Genomic DNA, 23,686 nt, shown 5'->3' with positions numbered 1-23,686 from the left:
CAAAGCTCAGGTAAAACTAAAAAACTGAAAAAGTGCAGGTTCCTAAGAGTTCTGACAGTACCGATCCTTGGAGCAAAACAGGGTCTATTATCTTGGGAACAAAGGAAAACAGGAAACAGAACTATTTTAAACTCAAAATTCTTACATTGAAAATGTTTATTCAATGCTCATTTATCATGATTCTTTCCTTTAGATTGTGGAAGGGGAACATTAAGCTGTGCAAAAAGACTCAGAAAGAAATATTTTAAGCTGCTGCACATCACAAGGACAGGCATATTACATATAAGAGATCGTGTGAGACCTGATTGTCTTTCATTATCAACATACTGTCCCTGTACTCAGTTTCAAGAGAGGAAACATAATAATTAAGAGGCAAAAGTAAGATCTGTACAACAATTAAATACAAAAGCCCCTCCCTTAAAATAGTGGATGAGTTTTTATGTCACACTGAAAAACCTTTCCCTCTGCCCTGTTTCCCAAAATCTAATAACTTCAAAACAAGGTTAAATCTGTTCCCTGGTTATCTCATTCTTGGTTCTAATATTACAGATTAATTTATAGCAAAAATGTAAAGAAAAGAAGTAACAATTTGTTTTTCCTTAAAATTAACAGACTTTCATATATCACAGGGCATTTGCATTAACAGAGTACACATGCAAGGAAAATATTTTAATTGCATAATGTTAAAATATTTAACATGTTTCACTTAATAGGAAATGGCAATATGCAAATTACAGCATAAACCAATAAGTAAGACATTAAGAAAAATTCATATCCTGAATACTGCAATTTATAAATAGGATGTCAAGATGTTTTTATCAGTACAAAGAGTGCTGGATGTATGTTTTAGTCAAAATTTCCCCTTTCCTCATGGAAAGGGAAAGGACATGTTCAAGGACATACAACTTATTAAATGTAACAAGTAGCCTTGGAGTGAATTCAAGGTTTTAATTTATTTCAGAAGGCTTACTGATAAAAAATCCAAAGAAATGCTACAGAAAACTGTTTGAAATAGGACTTAAAAAAGAAATCAGCTTGGCATTACAAGTCAGCCTGAGAGCCCAAATAACTAATTTTCTGAGCTGGGCACTTATACTGAATATTCAGTAAAGACCCAGTTATTCCTATTCCAACAAATGACCAAGTGCCACCTCCCTGATATCCAGGGAACTCATGAGACTTGTGGGCCTTTGCTGGTTTATACCCTCAAATGAAGAGACTGAGAAACAGCAAATGCCTTTAGCACAGATCTGAGAAATTATGGCTACACATAAGTCTTTTCTCTCTTTTCAGCAGAGGTGCTTTGGCATTTAAAATGCTGGATTCAACAGGTGGGATCCACAACATACATAATGGAATGTGTGGATGGAAACCATACAGATGCAGGGTAATAACAGAGTTTGGTAGCAAGAGGCCAACCTTGGAGCAATAAAAAGCAGCAACAACTGACATTCTATAAGGTTTGGAAAAGGCAGGCAGATGTTTTGTGGTTTGCATAGCTGAAGTGTCCTCTGTTCTTTACCCAAAGCAATGGAAAACAACAATTATTCAAAGAGATGTGCATTATCAAGGCAATAAATCATTATAAATTAATCTGCTTTTCTGTTTACATCTTCCATGTTTGTTGCATTCTTTCTACCATGTTCAATACACCTATGGTTTTACACATGCTGTCCTCTCAGTTTTAGTACTACTTTGTACAATTTGCTGTCTCTAAATTGTAACAGTAATAGTTATAAAGCCAGAATGAAAGAAAAGTAGAAAAATAAGCAGTAATCAGTGAAAAAAAGATAAGTAAATATACTATTTTTCATTTTATTCTAGTTTATGGCCTTCAAGGCATACCACTTTTAATATTTTTTTCAATATTTCTGTACTTTCACTGCAGAAGGTATTATTTTTCAGAAATTGTCATATAGAAAACCTCAGAGCTATCTGTCAATTACAGCAAACACAAAATTCTTAGATGAGTTCACCACATGTGCTACATTTAGTGACTGACATACACTCAAGACTCAGTGCTCTTTATTGAGCCACTGCTCTCTGTGACAGAACTCTGGGGTTATCAAGTACATACAGAAGAGTCTTACACCTGGAAAAATAATTAACTAAAATTTCACTTCTGGTATGATGCTGTAATGCCCAAGTGAGTCTAACTTGCTAAAATCCACAAGAAGAGATGACAAAACTATGAAAAGAAACAGCAAATAAGCAAAGCCCAATGAACAAAATCTACCATCTTAAGAATACTTCCTGACCAAATATTTCTATCATTAAAGAGTGTTTGAAGTAAAATTTCTGTACAATAGCAGGAACAGATAACCTTCTGCAAAGCAAGAAAAATCTAGGACTACAAATTATGTAGTTTGCAACTTTACAGTAATTCTACAGAACTACAACTTTATAGAAATTCTTCTAAGATTTGCTAGAGTTCCCACAAATGACTGCCTACTCCCAAGAAACAGAAATGGTTGGTCCTATCAACCTGCACTGCACCACTGATGAAATGTGTTTTAACAACAAAAACTTGAAGCAGTATCTCACTTACCAAAGATGCTTATCAGAAAGGGAAGAAAAGAATAAATAAATGTGTGAGAACATTGACATTCAAAAAGCAATTGAGAAGAAAGGTTTTTCTTCTTTCTATTGCCTGTTAAGACAACAAATGGCTTTGAAAACTCATTTAACATGACTTCTGACTCAGCTGAGCTCTGATTCATGAGCGATCCAAAGGTAACAAAGACTGCTTGGATGAATAGCACAATCCTACAATTTATTCCTAAAAATATCCTTAAATAGACATAAAATGATTTTAATTCCTTTTCTGCAGGGTAAACAAATACCATATTTAGCTGACCTGAATATTTCTTTGCTGCCCTGCTCATACTTGTTCCTTAAACATATTATATTAAAAAAACAACACACACACACATATATATGTTCTGTAAGAATGTTCTGACTTTGAAGCTTACAAATTAACGTAAAAGACAACATTACTTTTAAGACAGAGGATTTTTCCTATAAAACAGAAAAGCCAAAGTGGTAATCATTTCTAAAAGTCTGTGAAGTTAATCACGTGAAAGCCAGCTGATAAAAGCCCATGTTTAAATGGACTTTCTGTACACTGCTTACATATTCAATTCAGATAAGCTTTTGAAGATTATATTCTAAGTAATCAGAAAATGAACAAAACAAATACATCATTTAAATGCATCTCTAGCTGATCAACTAAAAGAACATAAGCTTCACATTTTTAAATATTTTGGTGGCTTAGATTCTGCATAGATTTTGCATTTATTTAACTATTTTAGAAGAACTTAATTGGAATTCATCCTGACAGGACTCTGCCACAATTTAAAATAATCTGCAAAAGCCTCCCCTGGTATCCTTAAAAAATTGGAGCATGCTGTAGTTGCATTAACTTAGCTTGATTGGTAGACTGCAACGAACAATAAGCAATTTATCATTGTTGACAGAATTCATCTGAAATTTACCCTCAAACTAATCAGTCACACAGAGCATAAAATCTCACCAGCTACAGTTATCCAGAAAATTCTGTGTCATACCTAAAGCTATGTCGCTTCAGGAAATAAAATGACAACTCTAAGCTCATGTTTTAACAAATTAATGATTACAGTTTTGCCTCATTTTCTGATTGTGAGAAGATCTGCTGGGAGAAAGGAGAACATGTCTCAGCAATGCAAGTGAATGGTGCAGCAGTGTCTACGAGTGTGGAAAAGTTACCAAACACAAAAGTTACCTGTGCACCACAGCAGAAACACTTCAAAGGAAACACCAACATCACTTGGTTATAACCAACTGCCTATAAGGGCCAACTACAAGATTTGAACCATTTGCTGAATTTAACATTTTCTCCTGCAATCAGTAGCCAGGACAGTTCAGTGTCAGTGGTTAGAGCACAGCGTAGGTGCCTGCATGGGTGACACTGAGTTAACAGAGCCCAGGTGGCAATTTCAGCTGGTCACCCACTATGTGTTGACCTCAGTATGACCTGAATGGCTCTTCAGTTTCCTAGGATGTGCAAGACATAAAAACAGACATGGGACAGGATGTACAGAAAACCAGTATCATTCTCATATAGCAACTGGATATTACATCCAGAAAAAAAAATGGGTTAGGCCTGTATTTTATGGGGGTTTTTTACTGTCTAGAGCTTGATGAAGGTGCTGACAGGGTTGAGTGTTTGGGGCTAAGAATCAGGGGAAAGGCCAAGGCAGGCCTGTTACAGACCACCCAACCAGGATGAAAAGGCAGATGAACTAGTCTATAAAAACGGGGGAGATGTCTCATAATACCTAGTTATTCTCATGGGGAACTTCAACTTAGCTGATGCCTGCTGGAAATACAACACTGCAGAGAGGAAATAGTCCAGGAGGCTCCTGGAGTGTGTGGAAGAGAACTACCTGACAGATGGTGAGGGAGCCAATTAGGGAAGTCTCCCCATTGGATCTGCTGTTTGTGAACAGAGGAGGACTTGTGGGTGATGTGATGGCTGAAGGCCGTCTTGCGCACAGAGATCAAAAAACGATAAGAGTTTTTTATTCTTGGAGAAGTACGGCAGGGGACCTACAGAACTACTAACTGGGACTTCCAGAGGGGCAGACTTTAGCCTGTATAAGAGACTGGTGGAGAAAGTCCCCTGGGAGACAGTCCTGAGGGGAAAAGGAGTCCAGGAAGGCTGGACACTCTTCAAGAAAGAAATCTTAAAGGCAGAGGAGCAGGCTGTCCCCATAAATCAAAAGACAAGCTGGTGGGGAAGCAGACCGGCCTGGCTGAACAAAGAGGTTTGGCTAGAACTCAGGAAAAAAAATAAGAGTTTATGACCTTTGGAAGAAGTGGAAGGCAGCTCAGGAGGACTGCAAGAATGTTGTGCAGTTATGCAGGGAAAAAATCAGAAGGGCCAAAGCCCATGTAGAACTTAGTCTGGCTATCGGTGTAATAGATAATAAAAATGTTTCTATGGATACGCTAATAACAAAAGGAGGGCTAAGGAGTATTTCCATCCTTTACTGGACGTGAGGTGGAAACATAGTGACAAAGGATGAGGAAAATACATCCTAATGCCTTCACTGCCTCAGTCTTTAGTAACAAGATCATTTGTTTTCCAAGCACCCAGCCCCCTGAGCTGGAGGACAGAGACAGGGAGCAGGATGAAGTTCCCATAATCCAATGGGAAATGGTCAGCGACCTGATACACCACCTAGACACACACACACCTATGGGACCACATGGGATCCACCAAAGGGTGGCAAGGAAGCCAGTGGGAAATGTTCACCAAGCCACATTCTATCATTTACCAGCAGTTCTGGTTCATGGGGAAAGTCCCAGGTATCTGGAGGCTGGAAAATGTGATGCTTATCTACAAGAAGGGCCAGAAGGACGATTCAGGGAACTACAGTCCTGTCAGCCCAACCTTGGTGCCAGGCAGGTCATGGATCAGGTCATTCTGAGTGTCAGCACATGGCATGTACCGGGATCAGGCCCAGCCAGAACAAACATGGGTTTAATGAAAGGCAGGTCCTGCTTAACCAACCTGATCTCCATTCACAGCAAAGTAACCTGCTTGGTGGACGAGGAAAAAACTGTGGGTATTGTTTACCTGGACTTTAGTAAAGCCTTTGTCACTGTTTCCCACAGTATTCTCCTGAAAAACTGGCTGCTCAAGGTGTGGAAGGGTGTTCTACCCGCTGTTTAGTGGGTAAAAAAACTTAAGTGAAAAACCCTGAACTGGTAAAAAACAAGTCAGGAAGCAGCAATTTGCAAAGTGAGAACAGTTGATACAATGTATTTGCTGGATTCGGACCAAAGAATGGAAAACCGAACATTTGTGCCCTTCAGTAAAAATCAAGATATTTTCAGGAAATAAAGCAGAGAAATAAAAAAGAAAAGAAAATGTACTATAGGCTTATCTATAAGTATGTGTATAGGAACTATAGTTGTTGAGGCAGAACAGTCAGATATTTTTGTTTGGTAAATAAAGGCTACAGCAGTTATACCTAATCTAGACTTCAATACCATTTGAGAAAGCAACACGTGATATTATATTGCAGAAAATGGGGGTTAGTAGAACGGCTGGAAGGTGTGTAGTGTAAGGAATGCACTAAAAACGAACTTCAGTTTTAAACACTGATTTTTGCAATTGTGCTTATCCAGTGTACTAATTAATGACTATGGCATAAAGGTAGGAATAGTCCAATGAAATTTCATGCTGGAACTGCCTACTTAGAATGCAATAGGTATAAAACACATGGAAATCAGAACTATCTTACTTGCTAGAATAGCAGAAGCATGAAGTTGATATACTAAGAAACAACAAACATTTTTCCTGGAAAATCACTGATTATAAGTGGATCAAAGGATGGATCTGATCACCAGAGGATGAAAGTTTTTGCTGTGGTGACTGAACTCAGTTTGTCTATGAGCAATCAACATGGTTTTACCATTAAAGACTGATTCTAATGAGGCCTGACAGAGAGAAAAAAAAAAATCACAAATAACCTAGGTAGCATTTTAAATTGAAGTTGTACACTGCTATGGGTTACTTTGTTCAAGAAGCCAGAAAAGGCCCAATGAAATACCAGAATCACAGAAGGAATCACAACTCCCTCAGTGCACACCCAAAGGAGCTTTGTTCCAAACAGAATGACAAACTAAGAAAACCTTAACAGAAATAAACATAACTTGGCACCACCTGTAATTCTGTAACATTAGCTTGCAAATGAGCAGGTGTATGAAGTCTGAGCTCTGACAATGCCTAGATGTTACTCAAACTACACAATTTTTACTACTCACTTCCAAGAAAAGCCTTTCTTTATGGAATTATTTCAATTATGACATTGCTCTAAAAAAAGTTGGCTAAAAAGTACAGTAGTTCTGATAGTCAAATACAAAACAAAATGTGTATAAAAATATTTTTCCTACTTAAATAATTTTATGGAAAACTATAAAACTGTATAAAACTATTTATTAAAAATATGCAAGTTTAGTAAATAAGAGCAAACAAGATCTTATTTGAAAAACTTTAATATTCTAAAGATTTCATAACTTAAACTGATTGGAAAGGGGATGTGTATATCCAAATACTGATAATAAACAACTCTTTATAACATCAAATACTTTTTAAAAGTTAGCATTCACATCTACCTTCAAAATTATATGCTGCTTAGGAACTACAGTATTACCCTAAATGAACAGTGAAGCTTTACTTCCAATATGGCTACTTGGCTCTACATAACTGTATATTTAATGGCTCCTTCTATTTATTCCTTTGGAGTGGATGAGACAGGGGTCCAAAATTCAGAATAGCTAAGTATTACATGACTGTTACTAGAAGAGGGAGAAAATAATGACACAGAGATTATTTGGTATTAGAGAGGGGTACGTCATACTAAATGAATTTCATCAATATCAAAGTATTCAAACTAAATTTGCAATTAATTAACAAAAATGTGTGCAAAGTTTTGGTGTACTTGCTTGCTTTCAGCACATATAGGTGGGTCCTAACATTATCTAGGCTGCATTTAACACAGTTAGAGATCCTTATCTGTGGTTAAAATATTAAACTAAAACATCTATTAATCCTACACAATTATTCAGCGTTTTCAGAAGAATGAATAAAAATTACAAAGGTAAGACAGCATAATAGAAGAAGGATTTCCTTTTAAATGGTTTGTATTTCAATGTTCAAGCCACATAAGCTGTAAATCATTTCTATCCCTATAGCTTCAAAACACAAGTCCTCAGGACAATTTCACATCTGCTTTTCACACAGGTGAGGTGGAATCCTACCTTAATACAATATTCACAAACTTGACATTTTTATCTTTTCAGTACTGCAGAATAAACCCACTTGAAAAGCTGCAATCCTGCAAAGTTACCAGGAGAGATAATATGCTGGAAAATGTTGTATTTTAATCTGTTTAAGCATACAAGCATTCTTTACTCCATGCCTTCACTGCTCGTAGTCTGTAAAGTCTCAAAATGCTAAGACTCAAGAGGAACCATAAAGGGGCAGATTTGAATTTCCTTGGCAAATTCTGACCATTGACTTGTTAGAAGTACCCACAGAATAGTGCATGCTGTAGAATTCCTAGCTTCAGTTATGGGAGCATTCCAGCACAAAGGAAAAGAGAGAGTGTCCAATAGATAGTCAAAGTAAGAAGACTTCAGTTTACATGTAAATAAGCACAGCTTCTTACTATGGAGAAAATCCTTTTATCTTCACTGGCTTCATTAACTTCCCTATGAGACAAGTGCATCTGGACACAGACTTGGTTATCCATGACCATAATATTTTCTTAAAAAAAAAAAAATTAAAGTAAGATTGAGTGAATGTGTAAATACAGCTCACTTTTGCAGTTACTAAATATCTTCAGTGATATCAATATGGTTAAGAAATCACACTTAAGTCCTACCAGAATGTGCCAAAACTTACAGTAAACATGAGAGTATCATTTTGAGATGATTTTTTTAAATACACTCTCATTTTGATTTGTGAATAAGTACACACTAATATAAAATACACTCTCTGCAAAACAGAAATAAACTTGAAGACAAAGTACCTTTAAGTTTTATTTAAAGACCAGTGTTTCGTAATGTCCAGTGAGCAGGTAAGTTTTCATTTCATTGAATAAACTTAAGGTTGAGAAAGGGGAGCCTACTAATCTACATGACAGCAGTCAGATGTCACTGCAGAAGGAATTTAAGATGTATGATGTCTTTGAATAAAAGTGCAAAAGGTGAAACTGAGGCAGGAGCTCTCTTCCAACAGCAGATTTCAAATCGAGCATGAACCAGACTGCAGTTAACAATGGTATTTTTGATAGGTGAATACAAACTCACTACATAATTTGAAAACCTTTAACTAATTCACAAGTTAAAAAAAACACAGCAAGCTGCATGAGAAGTGAGAAGACAAGAAGAACACTATTGAACAAGATTACATATGACAAGTATTCAGCTACAAGGTGATTTAATACCAATGATGTGATGTTTTTCAACACCCACAGAGCAAATTTCTTGATGTGGTCATGCTACTTATCACTAGATTGTTTCCAGAAAATGTTTCAAGTCTGGTATCCAGGAATTCTCTTGAACAGTGTGCTGCACCTACTGTCCTAGAAACAAGATCTGCTGAGAAAAGAAATTTGTCAGCAGAAGTCTTAGGGAGAAAGCTTTGGAGTAGGAAGCCACTGGTTCTTACGATAACAATCTGGATGATTAGAAGTAACTATTACTTTAATTATCAAACATTAATTTTAATAGTAATTTTAATGGGAAATGGTAAGAGCATTGTTAAGCAATATACACATTATATGCCATTTGACTAAACTGAAACATCAGCATGTAGCAGTTAATATGCTTTGTTCTCAAAATTTCAAAGGCAGTCAGAGCACTCTGCATTTGTAGAAATCTATCACCAAGCCATTCGGCATTTAACAAGATACTAAACCTACTTTCCATGACAATGCCATCAGAGAAGATTTTGTTTTAGATCTGTCTTCAGAAGGGTTCATAGCTTCGAGATGGGACTAAAAACCAAACACCATGGCCTGGTAGCCTGCTTTCCTTAATTAAAGTAAGGAAACCTTAAAAAGCTGTGGTACTGAAGTCCTTCTTCCCTATTAAATGAGTAGGAATAGGTCTCTTACCCTTTTCCTCAATGAGAAGCAAGAAAGATGTCTTTATAGATCACTCATTAGATTCAAATACCAAAAGAAGGATCAAGTTGAATGTTATGGCACTCATCTGAAGCCTCAGATTCAAGGAAAAGAGCACCATGACTAAAAAAACCACTGCAGGACTTGCTCCCTTGATTCTGCTTTTATCAGTCAATCTTTGCAGTAAGGGAAAGATGGGCATCCTCCAGAAAACAAGCATGGATTGGTAATGGGTATGGAGAACCAAAAAGAAATTGAAAAGGATACAACTGAACTGACACTCCTCCTATCTGATCATGAAACAAGACAGGAACCAATGAGATAGCTATAGTAAAAATATAGCTATACCAATTTATACACCATTATGTATACACTTTTAAATGAAAATATTAGCAGAATGTATAAGAGAAAAGAGATAAAATATATTTGTGGAGTTGATTTTCTACTGTCAGGTTCACAACAAGCTGTTAACTCTTGCAACTGTGGAATTTAGAAGCAAACTATTTCTTCCCCTGAAGAGAGCTGACTAAACCAACTAGACTGCAACTGAGGCCACTGAGCTCATCTGAAGAAGAATAATTTCTCCATCATGAAAACAACATGAAATATAACATAAATAATTTAGAATTATACAGTTTATCCTAAGAATTACCTACAACTTCATTTCAGTTACTTATTAAGTTTCTAGCATAGGTTAAACTAAACAATTTGCTAACAGAATGTAAGTGGTTAGGTAAGGACCCACTCAGTTGCAAAATTTTGTTCCTCAAATCTACTAACAGTAAAAGTAATGAACAGAATCCACAAAAGTACTGGAATATGGAAAAAAACCCAACACTATAAGAGCGTAAAAGTAAACTGAAACTGAAGTTCTTCTGACACAAGTAAACTGTCTGAAATTACTGCATAACATCTTTAGCAGTTCCTCTCACTCTTATGCCCTGAGAAGCATACTAACCTCAACTTTTTTCACCCCTGACATTTAAAAGTCAGCCTTTGGTACATCTATGAATGTTTGTATATGACAAGAACAATGATCAGTAGAACATTTCACCTCCTCTCCTCAGGCCTTAAGATTTTTGTAAAAGAGGTGAGGCAAACAAGATTGGCATATATATAATACACCACACGCATATATATTCCGTGTATCAGACACACTGTTACAATTCCAAATATGTTAATGATTGGGTGTACTGGGTCTGCCTGAGACAGAGCTCATTTTCTTCGCAGCAGCCCTCAAAGTGCTGTGCTTTGTATCGGTAGCTGGAAAGGTGCTGGTAACACCTGTCCTTGGCTACTGCTAAGCAGTGCTGGCAGTGTGAACACTGTCTCTCCACATTCCCCCACACCAGCAGGCTGGGGTTGGGCAAGATCTTGGGAGGGGACACAGCCAGGACAGTTGACCTAAACTGACTCTCATACCATATGGTATTTGCTCAGCAATACAAGCAAAGAGAAAAGAGGAGAGCAAAGGCAGTGTGAGAGGGGAAGGGGGCATTCCTTACTTATGACATGCCTTCTGGAGCAACCTCTGTGCATGCTGAAGCCCCACTCCTCAGGAAGTGGCCAGATACTACCTACTGATGGGATCTTTTTGTTTCCTTTGGTACCATGTGTGGACTTTGCTTTTGCTTTAATAAACTGCCTTTATCTTGACCCACGATTTATTTTTCTGATCTTATCTTCTTTCCCCTGTCCTGCTGAGGAGGGGCGTGTCAGAGTGATTTGGTGGGCGACTGATGTTCAGTCAGGGCCATCCCACCATACTGGGACAAAATAGTGGGATTATTTTTGGCTGGCACTATACTTCAGAATTATACAATGGCATGGAAACTCAAAGATGTCTGGGAAATAACAGCGCAGCTAAGCTTGATGCAACTAAGTTTCAAGAAAAACATACAACTAAGCTTCCTACTGATACCAAAAGTCTTAAAATATTTCTTCACAGAATTCCCCTAGTGTTCCAATGGCCTAGCTGGACAGGTACACTGGTGTTACCTATCCTTGTAGGGAGGAGATATAGACAGAGAAAAAAAGTACTGAGGAATGTTACCTTTCAGTCCTCCATCATTTCCCATTGAAATGTTGGTGTCAGGACTCTCACAGATTGTTGATGCTAAGCCCCTGAAGAGAGATGGAGTGCATGAAAGGCTGTGTGCCAGTAAGATAAGCAGCAGTAAGACCATTAATTTTAATTTGCCTTTAAGGTCTTGTGCATAGAAAAAAGACGATACTAATGCCTCAGCTGATGTTGCATTTGACATCATGTTTTCTGTAAGTGAAGCACTGTCAGTGTTGTGTGAACTTGCAATGGAAACCTGGATTCTGAACCCACTGTACCAGACACACTATGAAGCTAAAAGCAATGATACTGATCCAAAATCTCAGAACGTGCACACCAATCCCAAATCTGCTTAAGCAGTACTGCAGACTCTCATTCTAGTTTCCACCAAGAGAAATATCTGTCTTAGATAAGGACCTTCAGAGAGACAAGTTAGAGAGCTTGGCAATCACCAACCATAGGAAGTTTAACACTGTCAAGTGCTGGATTGTGCACTTGGGATGGGGCAACCCTGGATGTATGGACAGATTGGGGAATGCCATGCTGGAGAACAGCACTGAGGAAGGGGACCTGGGGGTCCTGGTTGGCAGAAAATTGAATACGAGTCAGCAGTGCCCTGGCAGCCAGGAGGGCCAACCCTGTCCTGGGGGGCATCAGACACAGCATCGCCAGCCGGGCAAGGGAGGGGATTGTCCTGCTCTGCTCTGCACTGGGGCAGCCTCACCTCGAGTGCTGGGGGCAGCTTTGGGTGCCACAACATAAAGAAGATATTGAACTATGACAGAGTGTCCACAGAAGGGCCACAAGGATGGTGAAGGGTCTGAAGAGGAAGCCTTATGAGTAGTGGCTGAGGTCATTTGGTCTGTTCAGCCTGGAGAAGAAGAGACAGGGGAGACCTCATTGCAGTCTTCAATATCCTCACAGGGGCAAGAGGAGAGGCAGACACTGATCTCTTCACTCTCATGACCAGTGACAGAAATTGAGGAAATGGCATGAAGCTGAGTCAGGGGAGGTTTAGGTTGAATATCCACAAAAAGAGGGGGTTGAACACTGCAACAGACTCCTCAGGGATGTGGTCACAGCACCGAGCCTGTCTGAATTCAAGAAGCACTTGCACAATACTCTCGAGCACAGGGTGTGACTCTTGGGGTGTCCTGTGCAGGGCCAGGAATTGCTCATGATGATCCTGATGGGTCCTTCCAACTCAATATATTCTATGATTCTGTGATTCTTGATATGCAGCTTAAGTAATTATCCTTAATATATGAAGGAAACTAGGCTTCATTTCTGGAACATGGGAAAAATAATTTCTTACAGGGGACAGAACCTGAGGAAGGACCTCAGATAGGTCTGGACTGCAGAGAAACATTAGCATTCATTTCGTATTATAAAAAAAAAAAAAGGCACATGAAGTTACAGGGAGTAGTACTGCAACATAGTATTTATTTCACATCTGATTCACATTTTTCAGCCTGGACAACTGAAATTCAAATCTGTAAAAATACTTCAAAAAAAAAGAAAACTTAAAAAATTAAGTTAAAGAAAATAATATGCTGAAAAAACCTTCATTGGCATTTTCTCCAATTTAATTTCTAATCACTTAATCTCTAAAGGTATTATTTTTGAACAAGAGTATTGCAACACTCCTACAGAGCCAGAAAATCACTGCAGCAAGTTGAGAGAATGCCTAGGATGGTATATATTACAGAAAAAAATACAAGTCTAGACTTTGCCTCCTGTTGATTGGATACTGTCGTTTTGGGTAATATGACTTCATATTTTAGTATACGGCCACTATCTATGACTTCATATTTAAGGCTGCACATGAATACAGCTTTAAAACTCAGCATTAATTCCTGTTTTAACACAGAGAGTCCTCTGAATAGTCACTGTCACCTTTTATAGTTTGTCTTTTAATGACTTTTTAATAGGAAACTTCCAAAGGAATGAAAACACAATTTCCCATCAGCAATACTATTTCTCATTGTTAAAATTGCTCGCAAAACACTGTGTATTGGAAAAGAGAAGAACATGACTAATTTGTGTATTGGCAATTTATTCTACCAAAGAGGAAGGCTCTACATAAGGCTTTATATCCAGTTGCCAAGAAACAATGTTCAATTAAATGTCAATTTAATTAAACAGTACTCTTCCTTCCCTGATTTCACATACATAAAACTTCTCTGAGAAGCAAGAAAGCAAAATTTGAGTCTCACAATGCATCTTCATTATTCTTCGAACTGCAGGCACCTAGTGTATCAGCATAACTACTACTAGGCAACAGAAGATGTACTGTTACAGTCATTACCCAAAGAAATACCAGATACTGTCCATCTTGCTTAGGCTGTTACCTTTGTGCATTCAATTAATTCCTTCCCAATCACTTTCCCAATCACAGTTATGACTATTAGGAAGAATACTTTAGCGTAAGACTGCACTAATTACCTGGTCAGAAAAAGACCGCAAAGAAGAATAGAACTTTAGTTAAACAGTTTTGCACTTAGGTTACTACAAAATTGCTTTTTACTAAAGGCTATACCATCCCAAGTCACACATGCTTTCTATTAGACTAGTACAGTGCATAATAACAAAATACTTCCAAAACAGTGAACATTTCTGTTCTTAAAGGCAGTGAGTGATTTTATCTTAAAAAAAAAAAACAAAACAGTCACAAGGTTTATTCAGCATGGCATTGGAATGCATCACTACCTTCATGCTCATCCAGGTGGTTATCAATTGATCCTTACCTGTATCACCTGGAAAAATGCTGTGACAAATAAGATTATTAATGCTTTTCTAGGGCCAAAGCACAGTAAAATTCACCAAAACATAATCATCTTGGCACAGCGAAATTCAGCAGAACATAACCATATCTTCTAGAAATACCATTTCCAAACACTAGAAACTGAAAAATGATTTGGGATAAGCTGTTCATTCAAACTAGGAAAAGAATTAAAATAAAACCTATTTTTTATCTCCACCTTCTGGCAGGTTTTCATGATTTGGCTTCCCTGGCTCAGCCTGACTTCAAAGAAAAATATCAGCAAGGTAATAGAGTGGAATAAACTGAAAAGCCAAACTAAAAATAGATACATAAAATTCACAGCAAGAAATAAGAAAGTAACCATGGCAAAATATAAAACATAGTAGCTGAGAGGGAGAAGAAAAGACAAGATGACACAGAAAAAGACAATTCAGAAATACATTTTGTCTCTAATGAATGTACATGATACAAAGAATTGCTAATAGTACATTAGACTATTTATACAGTTTTTACACTGTATTTTTTATACTGTTTTTACATTGTTTTTATGCTTTCCTCACCTGTTTTCATCATGATTTTTAAATTTTTTTTTTTTGCAATTACCCAAATTTACCAGATTCCATGGTCATCTCAAGTAATCCATCAAGAGCACTGGAAAGCAGACCTCTACTGGATACTTTTAGGTGACTTAATACGACAGGCACACATTGGTATTCCAAAAATAAGGCCTTCCCTTCATCTGTCTTCAAGTCTATGCGAAGGGAATCAAAGGCCTGAGCCAGGTAATCCACTGAAAAATATCAAAATACAGGCAATAAAACTTCTATAATCATTGTTTCATGAAACAATGTGAACAATTATCTGACAGTTACCACGGCAGATATACACTTAAAAGTTAAACAGCTGAAAATATTAAATTTACTTTTTATTTAAAAACATCCTCTGTCTATTTTTATTACTTAATTTATTGTGAGTGGAGAAAAAGACTATCTACAATTCATATATTTAAGAAAAATATACTTACAGGTGTAATATCCTGCAAATATTTTGTTAGAGAGGAAAGAAAATACAAACTTGCATAGATTGAGACAATGTTGGTTTCAACATCTGGGAAACCTCTATTAAGGTTTGGCTTATCTATGGCTGATTTGTCTGAGTGAGAGCAACTACTTTCATGAGAGCAAACACTCCCATTCCTTCTATAAAAAGCTGTAGTTTCAGTATAAACATTTTATATTCTCATCCATTGTGAGAAATTATACGAAGGATGTAGATTAAGTGAACCAGTCTATTTTCTTAATTTCCTGCTGTCAAATCTTCCTCAGTATCTTGGAATTGCATTGATCATCTGGAGCACAGAAAATAAAGTAGAAGGAAACAATTTATCCTACCGCATAAGTTTAACTACGGTGCCATCTGCTGGATACCGACATTTGGAAGGAAAGAGGACATATGTTCAAACCAAATCTGCCACTTTATCACCAGATCATTAGTGCCATGTGGTCAGAGTGATCAAAATTCATACATGGTGATATCTGACATATGTTTAACAACAGATCATATTTCCTGTGTTACAGAAGCCAGCAGTAAAAAGCAACCATGAGAAGCTAAACTGATTCATTCTAATCAAGTGTTCATCTGCTTAGGGTAAATCAGTCTCTGCAATGACTAGTTTTTGTATTGCAATTCTTCTTGAATTTTTTTTATCAAACATTCCTAGAATATGAGTCTCAATTTGAGACTAATTATCATGCTTCACCAAAATATGTTGACTGAAATAGTTCCCTCCAACAGCTGGAACATTGTGTTAGTTCATGAATGATGTCAGGATGGTCTTCCACCATGTTTCAATCCTGTGTTTACTGTAAATACTCACAATATAAATACTGCACAGGTCATTAAGCACAAAAACATAGTAATCTTCTTAAACATATAATCCAGAAGCACAACTTCTGTGAAAAAGAACTCTATTCATTATTTATGCATTTAAAATCTTTGGCATTCCTGTTTCATGTCAATCAGCGTGCCACAGATTGTAGCAATTTTGTGACGTGGATCTCTGCTGCTACGAAAAACCCCAAAATTTAACATATTTCATGCAAGAGACTAAAAAAATCAGATGCCAAAGCAGGCATCTGATTTTGACGTTTTGGCATGGTTTTTCAGGAGTACCTAGAAAATTAATATCTCTGTAACCTGTTTCAATCTCTTTGTGTTATTGACAAAAGAAACATGTTACTTGTAAAGATATTTTAAAATACAAACCATTCTGAGAAAAAATGGTAGCAAAAATAGAATAATGGAATAATTTAGGTTGGAATTTAGTCCAACCTTCCTGTCGAAAGCAGGACCATCTCTGAGGTTAGGTTAGATTTCTTGGTTGTAACCCCACTAAAAAATTACTTGCTATGAAAATGATCAGTGCTTTTAAAATGTCTTTGAAGAGGGAAAAATAAGTGGTTAGTACCACAAAGAGCTGGAAAAGGGTTACAGAGATGTTTGTTCTTACGCTACCCTTGTAAAACTTATCCTTGCAGAAAATCCCAGTTATGCAGAACCACAGCACTGCTATGTTGCTGCAGGTAAGCAGCAATCACATTTTACACCTGCTCTTAATGGTATAGAATTACTTTTCAGCCTGACTTCCATATAAAGGATCTGCAACATCTCGTTCCCTGTTTCCCTTGAAGAAAGATAAGACTTCAAAACTGAAGGTAGCAGCTAACAAATCATCTGAGAGAAGAGTTATTTTATCCTTTGAGTTATATTTTCCACACTTTTTCTCACACTGTCCAGACACAATCTGATTCGTGCAATCTCACAGTGTCTACTTTGAAACCTTTATCTTCTCCTCCCTCTTCAGAAATGCTGACTTGTCTGACAAGTCATCACATTAAAAGAAATAAATTGCAACATAAAGTGAATAATGGCAAGATTCATACTTGTATATTTTGCTTCACAATACCCAAGTAAAACCACTTTTCACTAATAAAGCATAATAGACTCTACAGCATCATTAGATTGTTTTTAGTCCAGGCACATGACTGAAATAGAGAAATTAATATAAAAAATGTTGACTTACCTTGTGTCACTGTTTTAAGCACAATCAAAGTTGACAGAAACCTCAGAGGCATACAGGAACTCTTAAAGAAAGCTGCTGACTTTGATTTACTCTCTGTAGACTGTTCAGAAGAACTGTCTGGGTTTCCCTTACTCACTATGCCTTTGAAAATGTCTTCTCCAAGTCTCCTCATGGTTGATCTCATTGTTGCATGCTGCTTCAAAAGTGCATATAGTTAGTGTAAACATAAAAACATAACATACATATGTTCTCCATGCAATTAAATATTAAGCAGCGAATGGTGTGATCATGTATTGGAATATGATCACTATAAGAGATACTGATTCGTGTTCCAAAAGCAGTTGAACAACATTATCACAGTGCCTTCACACTTCAGCAAGAGACTAACCAGTGAGAGTCCTGCATACGCTGGCATTATTTAAGTTCTGGTTCCAGAAAAAGCTCAGTTTCAGTCAACTCAATTTTGTAAGCTTGACTGAAGTTATATCCTTTAAAAGCATTTACAGAATCAAGGTCTAAATATGAAGCTTAAGAACACTGTACAGGTAACATCGACTAGACATTTCATCATGAGCTATACAGAAATATTACCACAGAATCAAACTCCACATAATGCTTGTTTAAAATAAAGTTACTTAATAGAACTAAACTCAACATCTTACAATTGCATTGAATTTAAACTCAGGACATTACAAAGTTTCTAGCTTTTGATTTAGCAAATGAACACTGACAGCACAATGCTGAGTCTTTACAGCATGACTACTGTATTTTTCTTTATTATACTGCTAAATATTTTCTTATGGCAGTCTAGTCAAAAAGAGCAAGGAATGTCTCATGGTTAGACACCAAGCAGTGAACAGAAAAATCAAACTTCTTCACTGTTTTGCCACTCACTTCCATCAATTTCAACAAATCTCATTCATAAAGTACACAACAAAATAACTGCCTTTTCTAGTGCAAGTTTTGCAAACACATATGCAAAAATACAGTTTCTTACGTGCTTAGACATCATAACAGAGATCAGATATGGAGGTAAACTACATTTAGATACACAACGCAAAATTTAAATTTAACTTGAAAAAGAATTTGTTTTTCATTTGCCATCTCTGGTAAAGACTATGAATCTATGCTTTACAAAGACAGCAGTTTCTTTTCTATATGCAACCTGAAAACATACATTTTTCATATGTATTTAAAATGCAAAATCCATTAATATCTTCTGTGAATTGTTCTTAAAAAAAATACTGCATGAGGACTACTTGTTTTACCTGTATATCAGTGTCTAACTGTCTTATAGACCAGTAAATAAATTTAATCACAGGCATGTGCAGTTTAGGATTCACATATGGCATCCACTGGAGTTGCTCAGCAGCTATAGGCAACAGCTGCAAAAATATACAAAAATAGAATTACATGCAGTATATGAACTATTCTATATACTAACTGTAAGTGAAAAACAAACAAACCTTTCTCTTAGAGTTTATCAGATAACATATGCAAATACTCTGAGCAGATGCAGTACAGGTAGCAGAATTATATGCATACACAGGTTTTAAATTGTACAGGTTTATGTCCAGAGTGGAGATACATGTCAGCTCAATCTCAGTAAATCCAATCACAGTGGCTACTAATCTTTTATATAATGAAGAAATACAACAAAGTGAATTTTCTGAACACCTCGCTGATTTCTACATCTTGGTATCACAAGAAAGAAAACAATAGAGGTGTTGAAAGTACAGCATAGCATCACCTTTTATTGGTGATAAATTTAAATTTTAATATCTAAACAGGCATAAAAACATTTTAAATTGGACCTGTTCATCTCCTTAAAACAACAACTTAAAACCAAGTATCACACATAAAACACAAGGCAAACTATCACCTCACAGAAGCGACTCGAAATAAAGTGCTGAAACTCTCATGTTGAGACAGGACACCACACTTTTTATTAAAAATTATCTGTATGCTTTACAAATGACAAATTATCTATTGTATCTCACATTTGGAATGAATATTGACTTACTAACAATTATTTTAATTACATGTTGACCTGTTATACTCTCAGAATCATTTAAACCACCCAGAAATCTGAAAACATATTAACACAAGCAAGCAACCCAAACCCCTTTACCTTCATACACTTTTCCTGAGTATAGGGTTTTTTTGAGCTCCAAGTAACCATAGGTTTATGACTGTCCTCTCTCTCTTCTTGTGTTTTTATTTTGCTAAGATGCTGGTCTGATATCCAATCCATAAGACAAGTTAAGAGCTCATAAACTTGTGAATTCAATGGTAGCTGTAATATATCCACAATATCAGATATTTCAGCTTTCAATTTAATGCTTTTTCTAAGCTAAAATAGTAACAGACTGAAATACATGAGAGTACATTAGCTATGAAATATTGTGCATAATAGAAGGGATGAAAATTTTACGCCCGATAAAATCTGAGAGGTGAGTTACTGTGGTGTGAGCCTGTGGAAAATGTATTCAAGGAGACTGTGATCTTGAACAGGCCGTGTGTGCTCTGCTGGGCCTTGTACCTAGGGTTTGAGAAGCCTGTATAGTACTAACGTAACTGTAACTTACAATATCTCTGGGAAAGGTAACCTCTGTGTGGATCAAAGGTTGGAAGGTGGCAGTCCTGACTGGGAGAGCACCGTACATCAAGGAGTCAGAGATCCACAGCACAGGCAACTTGAGTAGGTGCAGTCTGTGCTGTGTTGCACTGACCAGTCAATGGCACAGTTTATCCTGTGCTTGGCTGCAGGATAAACTCAGGCAGCTCCCACTTGGCACTGCTAATGCCGCCTGGCCTTGGCCTTGTCTGAAAGGGAAACAAGGTCTTCTCCCATGAACGTCTTTCATGAATAGAGTTGTTTTCTTGCAAGAAAATTATATCATAGCTTGAGTGGCCAAAAAGGAGGGGCTTCCCTCAACGGACAGGCTCTGCTCAGCATGCCATGGGAAAAGTCCACCAGGGCTCCATCAGATGCTGTGCAAACACAAGGTTCCCAGCATCTAAAGGAACACAAGATTTACTCACTCTCTATACTCCTCTTCTTACTCTGTCTTAATAAAATAGCCATTTAATTAAGCCATTTGTTGTCAGGCCTTTCTTACAAAGGCCCAGAAGGAACCCTGAAGTGTTCCTTCTCTCTCACACCTCACTCCCCAGTGCAAAACAGACACCTTTTGTGATGGTTTCTGGGTGTGAAAAACATATACCCGTAATTTATTTTGTACTTGGACAAAAGGTAATAAAACAGCTTGGAAAAAGATTTCACATACAGAATCACTACATTTTATAATTCCTGACAAATAAATTACAGGAGAGAGCAAGTCTTTAATGTCCTCCACATTGGGAAGTTCATATTTCAATGCACTAGACCTACTTTATTTCATTTCATGAAATCCACTGTTGTTAAATTTAACTGGGTAACTAGTATTGTTTAATAAAAAAGAACAAAGACTTCATGAAATTGTCATCTTGGCTCTACTACACTGCAGTGAAATACTCTACAAAAGAAATCCAGAGATACCTGAAGACAGGCTGCACAATTTCCTAAAGACCTCAGAAGTTTTCTTCTATCTACCTTCAGATAACTCTTTCCTTCTTCACTCAGAACTGTAACTACTGATACTATTTGTATTTCATGTGCAACCAAAGTATGCTAAAACCTATATAAAGAGAATTTTTTGGCTATATATAGACAGCACAGTTTTAAGGCATCCATTGTAGATCAATTAGATAGGGTGGTGTGAATATCTTTCTCATTTCACGGTTTACCTCTAGCTGGAAAAAAAAAGCATAACCAGCTGGGAGATGTTGGCAGAGTAATACCATAAATGGAACAACATGGAGACAGAAAGAATTTCATTAAGTGATGTAAGATTTTTTAAGGAAAAAAAGTTGACTGTTTAGGAACTATGAATGAACACTGCATTTAATCTCTGCCCTTCACTAATGATTATTTCTCAAAAAAATAATAGCAGTATATCATTTTTGGTTTAGAAGATTAAGGTTCTTTATTGGATACTTCTGAAAGACTACGCTTTACCTGGTGTTATTCATAAGGACAGTGCTGCACTGTAGCTGTAACCAGAATAAGTCTAAGTAATTGTTCTGACACAGCAAAAGAAACCTGTGACAGTGGATGCAGGTTATAATTCTAATTGGCAGATGAAAGATGACATGATAGTAGGAGGGAAAATTGCCATATAAAGAAAAATATACACATGTACATACACATAAGCAATATGAAATCCAAGACATATTTTTAGCAGCAAACTTCATTCTTTGTCAAGTGTGGGTTTTCCCCCAATATAATCTGTTTCTTTTCTTAGCGTAACTCAAAATAAAATTGGAAGCTACATTTCGCAATTTTTAGTAGATGCACAGAGAACATTACACTGCCTAATGGCTTTTGAATGAAAAGATTCAAGACTTCTGCTTAATTCTTACCGTAGCCGTTTTTGATGTTGCCATCACTTTTTCCTGTTTCACAGGTCTGCTTTGTTTCATCACTTGACATAAATCATTAGATTTCCGTACCATTGAAAATTCATGCTTCCTCTACAACAAAATGTAACAATGAATTATATTTCACTGGTTACCTATAAAAGAAGGCACATGTAAGAACAAACCTTACTTGTAGGTTCTCTAAACGAGCTTGTACTTTTCGTGCTTGACCTTCCAACTTCTTGTTCAAATCAGTTACATCACTCAACTGAAAGAATCAGAAAATATTAAACTATCTGTAAATTCAAAACTCACTTCATTACTTAAATATCACACTGAAGTAACTTGATGTTGTTGAGCAGCTAAGTTATTTAAGTTCAAGTTTTTTCTTATTAGCATGTAAAGTGATAGAAACAAAATCATCATCCACCTCCCTCAACAAATGACAGGATCATAGACTGGTTGAGACTCGAGGGCACCTCTGGAAGACATCTCGTCCAACCCCCCAGAGCTCAAGTTGGGCCACGAGGAACTGGCTGCTATGTCCAGACAGCTTTTGAACAGTTCCAAGGTGTGAGACTCTTATCACCTCTGTGGGCAACCTGTTCCAGGATCAGTAAGACAGCAACCTTTCAGAGTGCGGGGGAAGAATAAGCACTACAATGACACTCTAGATACATAGGCATTTCAGATTTCATTACTTTTCAAGATGAAGTGACATAAAAATGAGGACAAATTCAAGAATATTATAATAGTCTTGTTAATGGGGAAGATGGTTACTGACCATGCTAAAAAACCAGTTTGCTTGGTGAGAAAAGATCAGGAAAACTGTAATCTCCATTTAAATAAAAAAAAATGCTCTATCCATACAGCAATAAGCAGCATGATCATGACAGAAGCCCTCAGCTTGCACAGAAATGCAAAGATTTTATAGTGGGAGGAAATAACAAGACAGATGGGTTGCATCAGAACTATCAACATTCTAAGAGTTAGGTCTGACTTTCTGCAAGGGAAAGAATAAGGTTCTGCTGTAGATTTTTATTGTACTCAGATTATCAGAACTTTATTAGTTCAATGAATAAACAATACTAGAATAATTTAGATAACAATTTGTGTATCACCATTTTAGGTCAGATTTAACAGTCAAGTGAGACAAATTCCTACTCTATGCATTACTATGAAACACCGTTCTAGTTTGAGAATTGGGAAAATACTGCCTTCATTAACATTTGCAAAAACAACTGAAAATACTGATCAAAATGAAGATAGAAATAAAGATTCTACTTTTTATTGAATAGAATCCGCACAGCAATTTGGCATAGCAAATCTGCAAAGGGTGGATTCAATTATGTCATAAAACACTTTCTCTCCATCCATTCTCAATGGATTTTCCCTTCCTAACAATTAGCTGTTGCTACTGAGGCAGTGGAATAAATCCTACTTCTTTTTTATACTGTAACAAGTCAGAAAGGCTAAATTTCAAGTACTAGAAACAGGTGAGAAAAGTACTTTCAGTCATTCATACAATTCTTGTCTTAGAGAAACAAAAGGTCAGCAGTTTTGCAAACTAAAGCTGCTCAAATATTTAAAATTGTTGACTGTAACTTGTAGAATTATTTATAACAGGAAATAATTAA

The 23,686-nt window shown here is 36.7% G+C and overlaps 1 protein-coding gene across 1 annotated transcript in view; it reads right to left on the bottom strand.

Moving 5' to 3' along the window:
• The window catches only part of CCDC138 (coiled-coil domain containing 138), a gene marked incomplete at both ends in the record, with an annotated part of 29,582 nt that overhangs the window by 1,596 nt on the left and 4,300 nt on the right, over positions 1–23,686 (bottom strand). Inside the window, 6 exons of the mRNA XM_082279215.1 lie at positions 15,120–15,296; positions 17,589–17,781; positions 18,857–18,973; positions 19,720–19,884; positions 22,053–22,163; positions 22,240–22,317. Of these exons, the coding sequence (XP_082135341.1) occupies positions 15,120–15,296; positions 17,589–17,781; positions 18,857–18,973; positions 19,720–19,884; positions 22,053–22,163; positions 22,240–22,317 (841 nt within the window). The remainder of the gene's footprint in view (positions 1–15,119; positions 15,297–17,588; positions 17,782–18,856; positions 18,974–19,719; positions 19,885–22,052; positions 22,164–22,239; positions 22,318–23,686) is intronic.

This window comes from Coloeus monedula (genome assembly GCF_965178545.1).
Source record: "Coloeus monedula genome assembly, chromosome: 3".
NCBI lineage: Eukaryota > Metazoa > Chordata > Aves > Passeriformes > Corvidae > Coloeus > Coloeus monedula.
The sequence above is the reverse complement of the archived record's forward strand: the minus strand, read 5'-3'. Positions and strand labels throughout refer to the sequence as shown.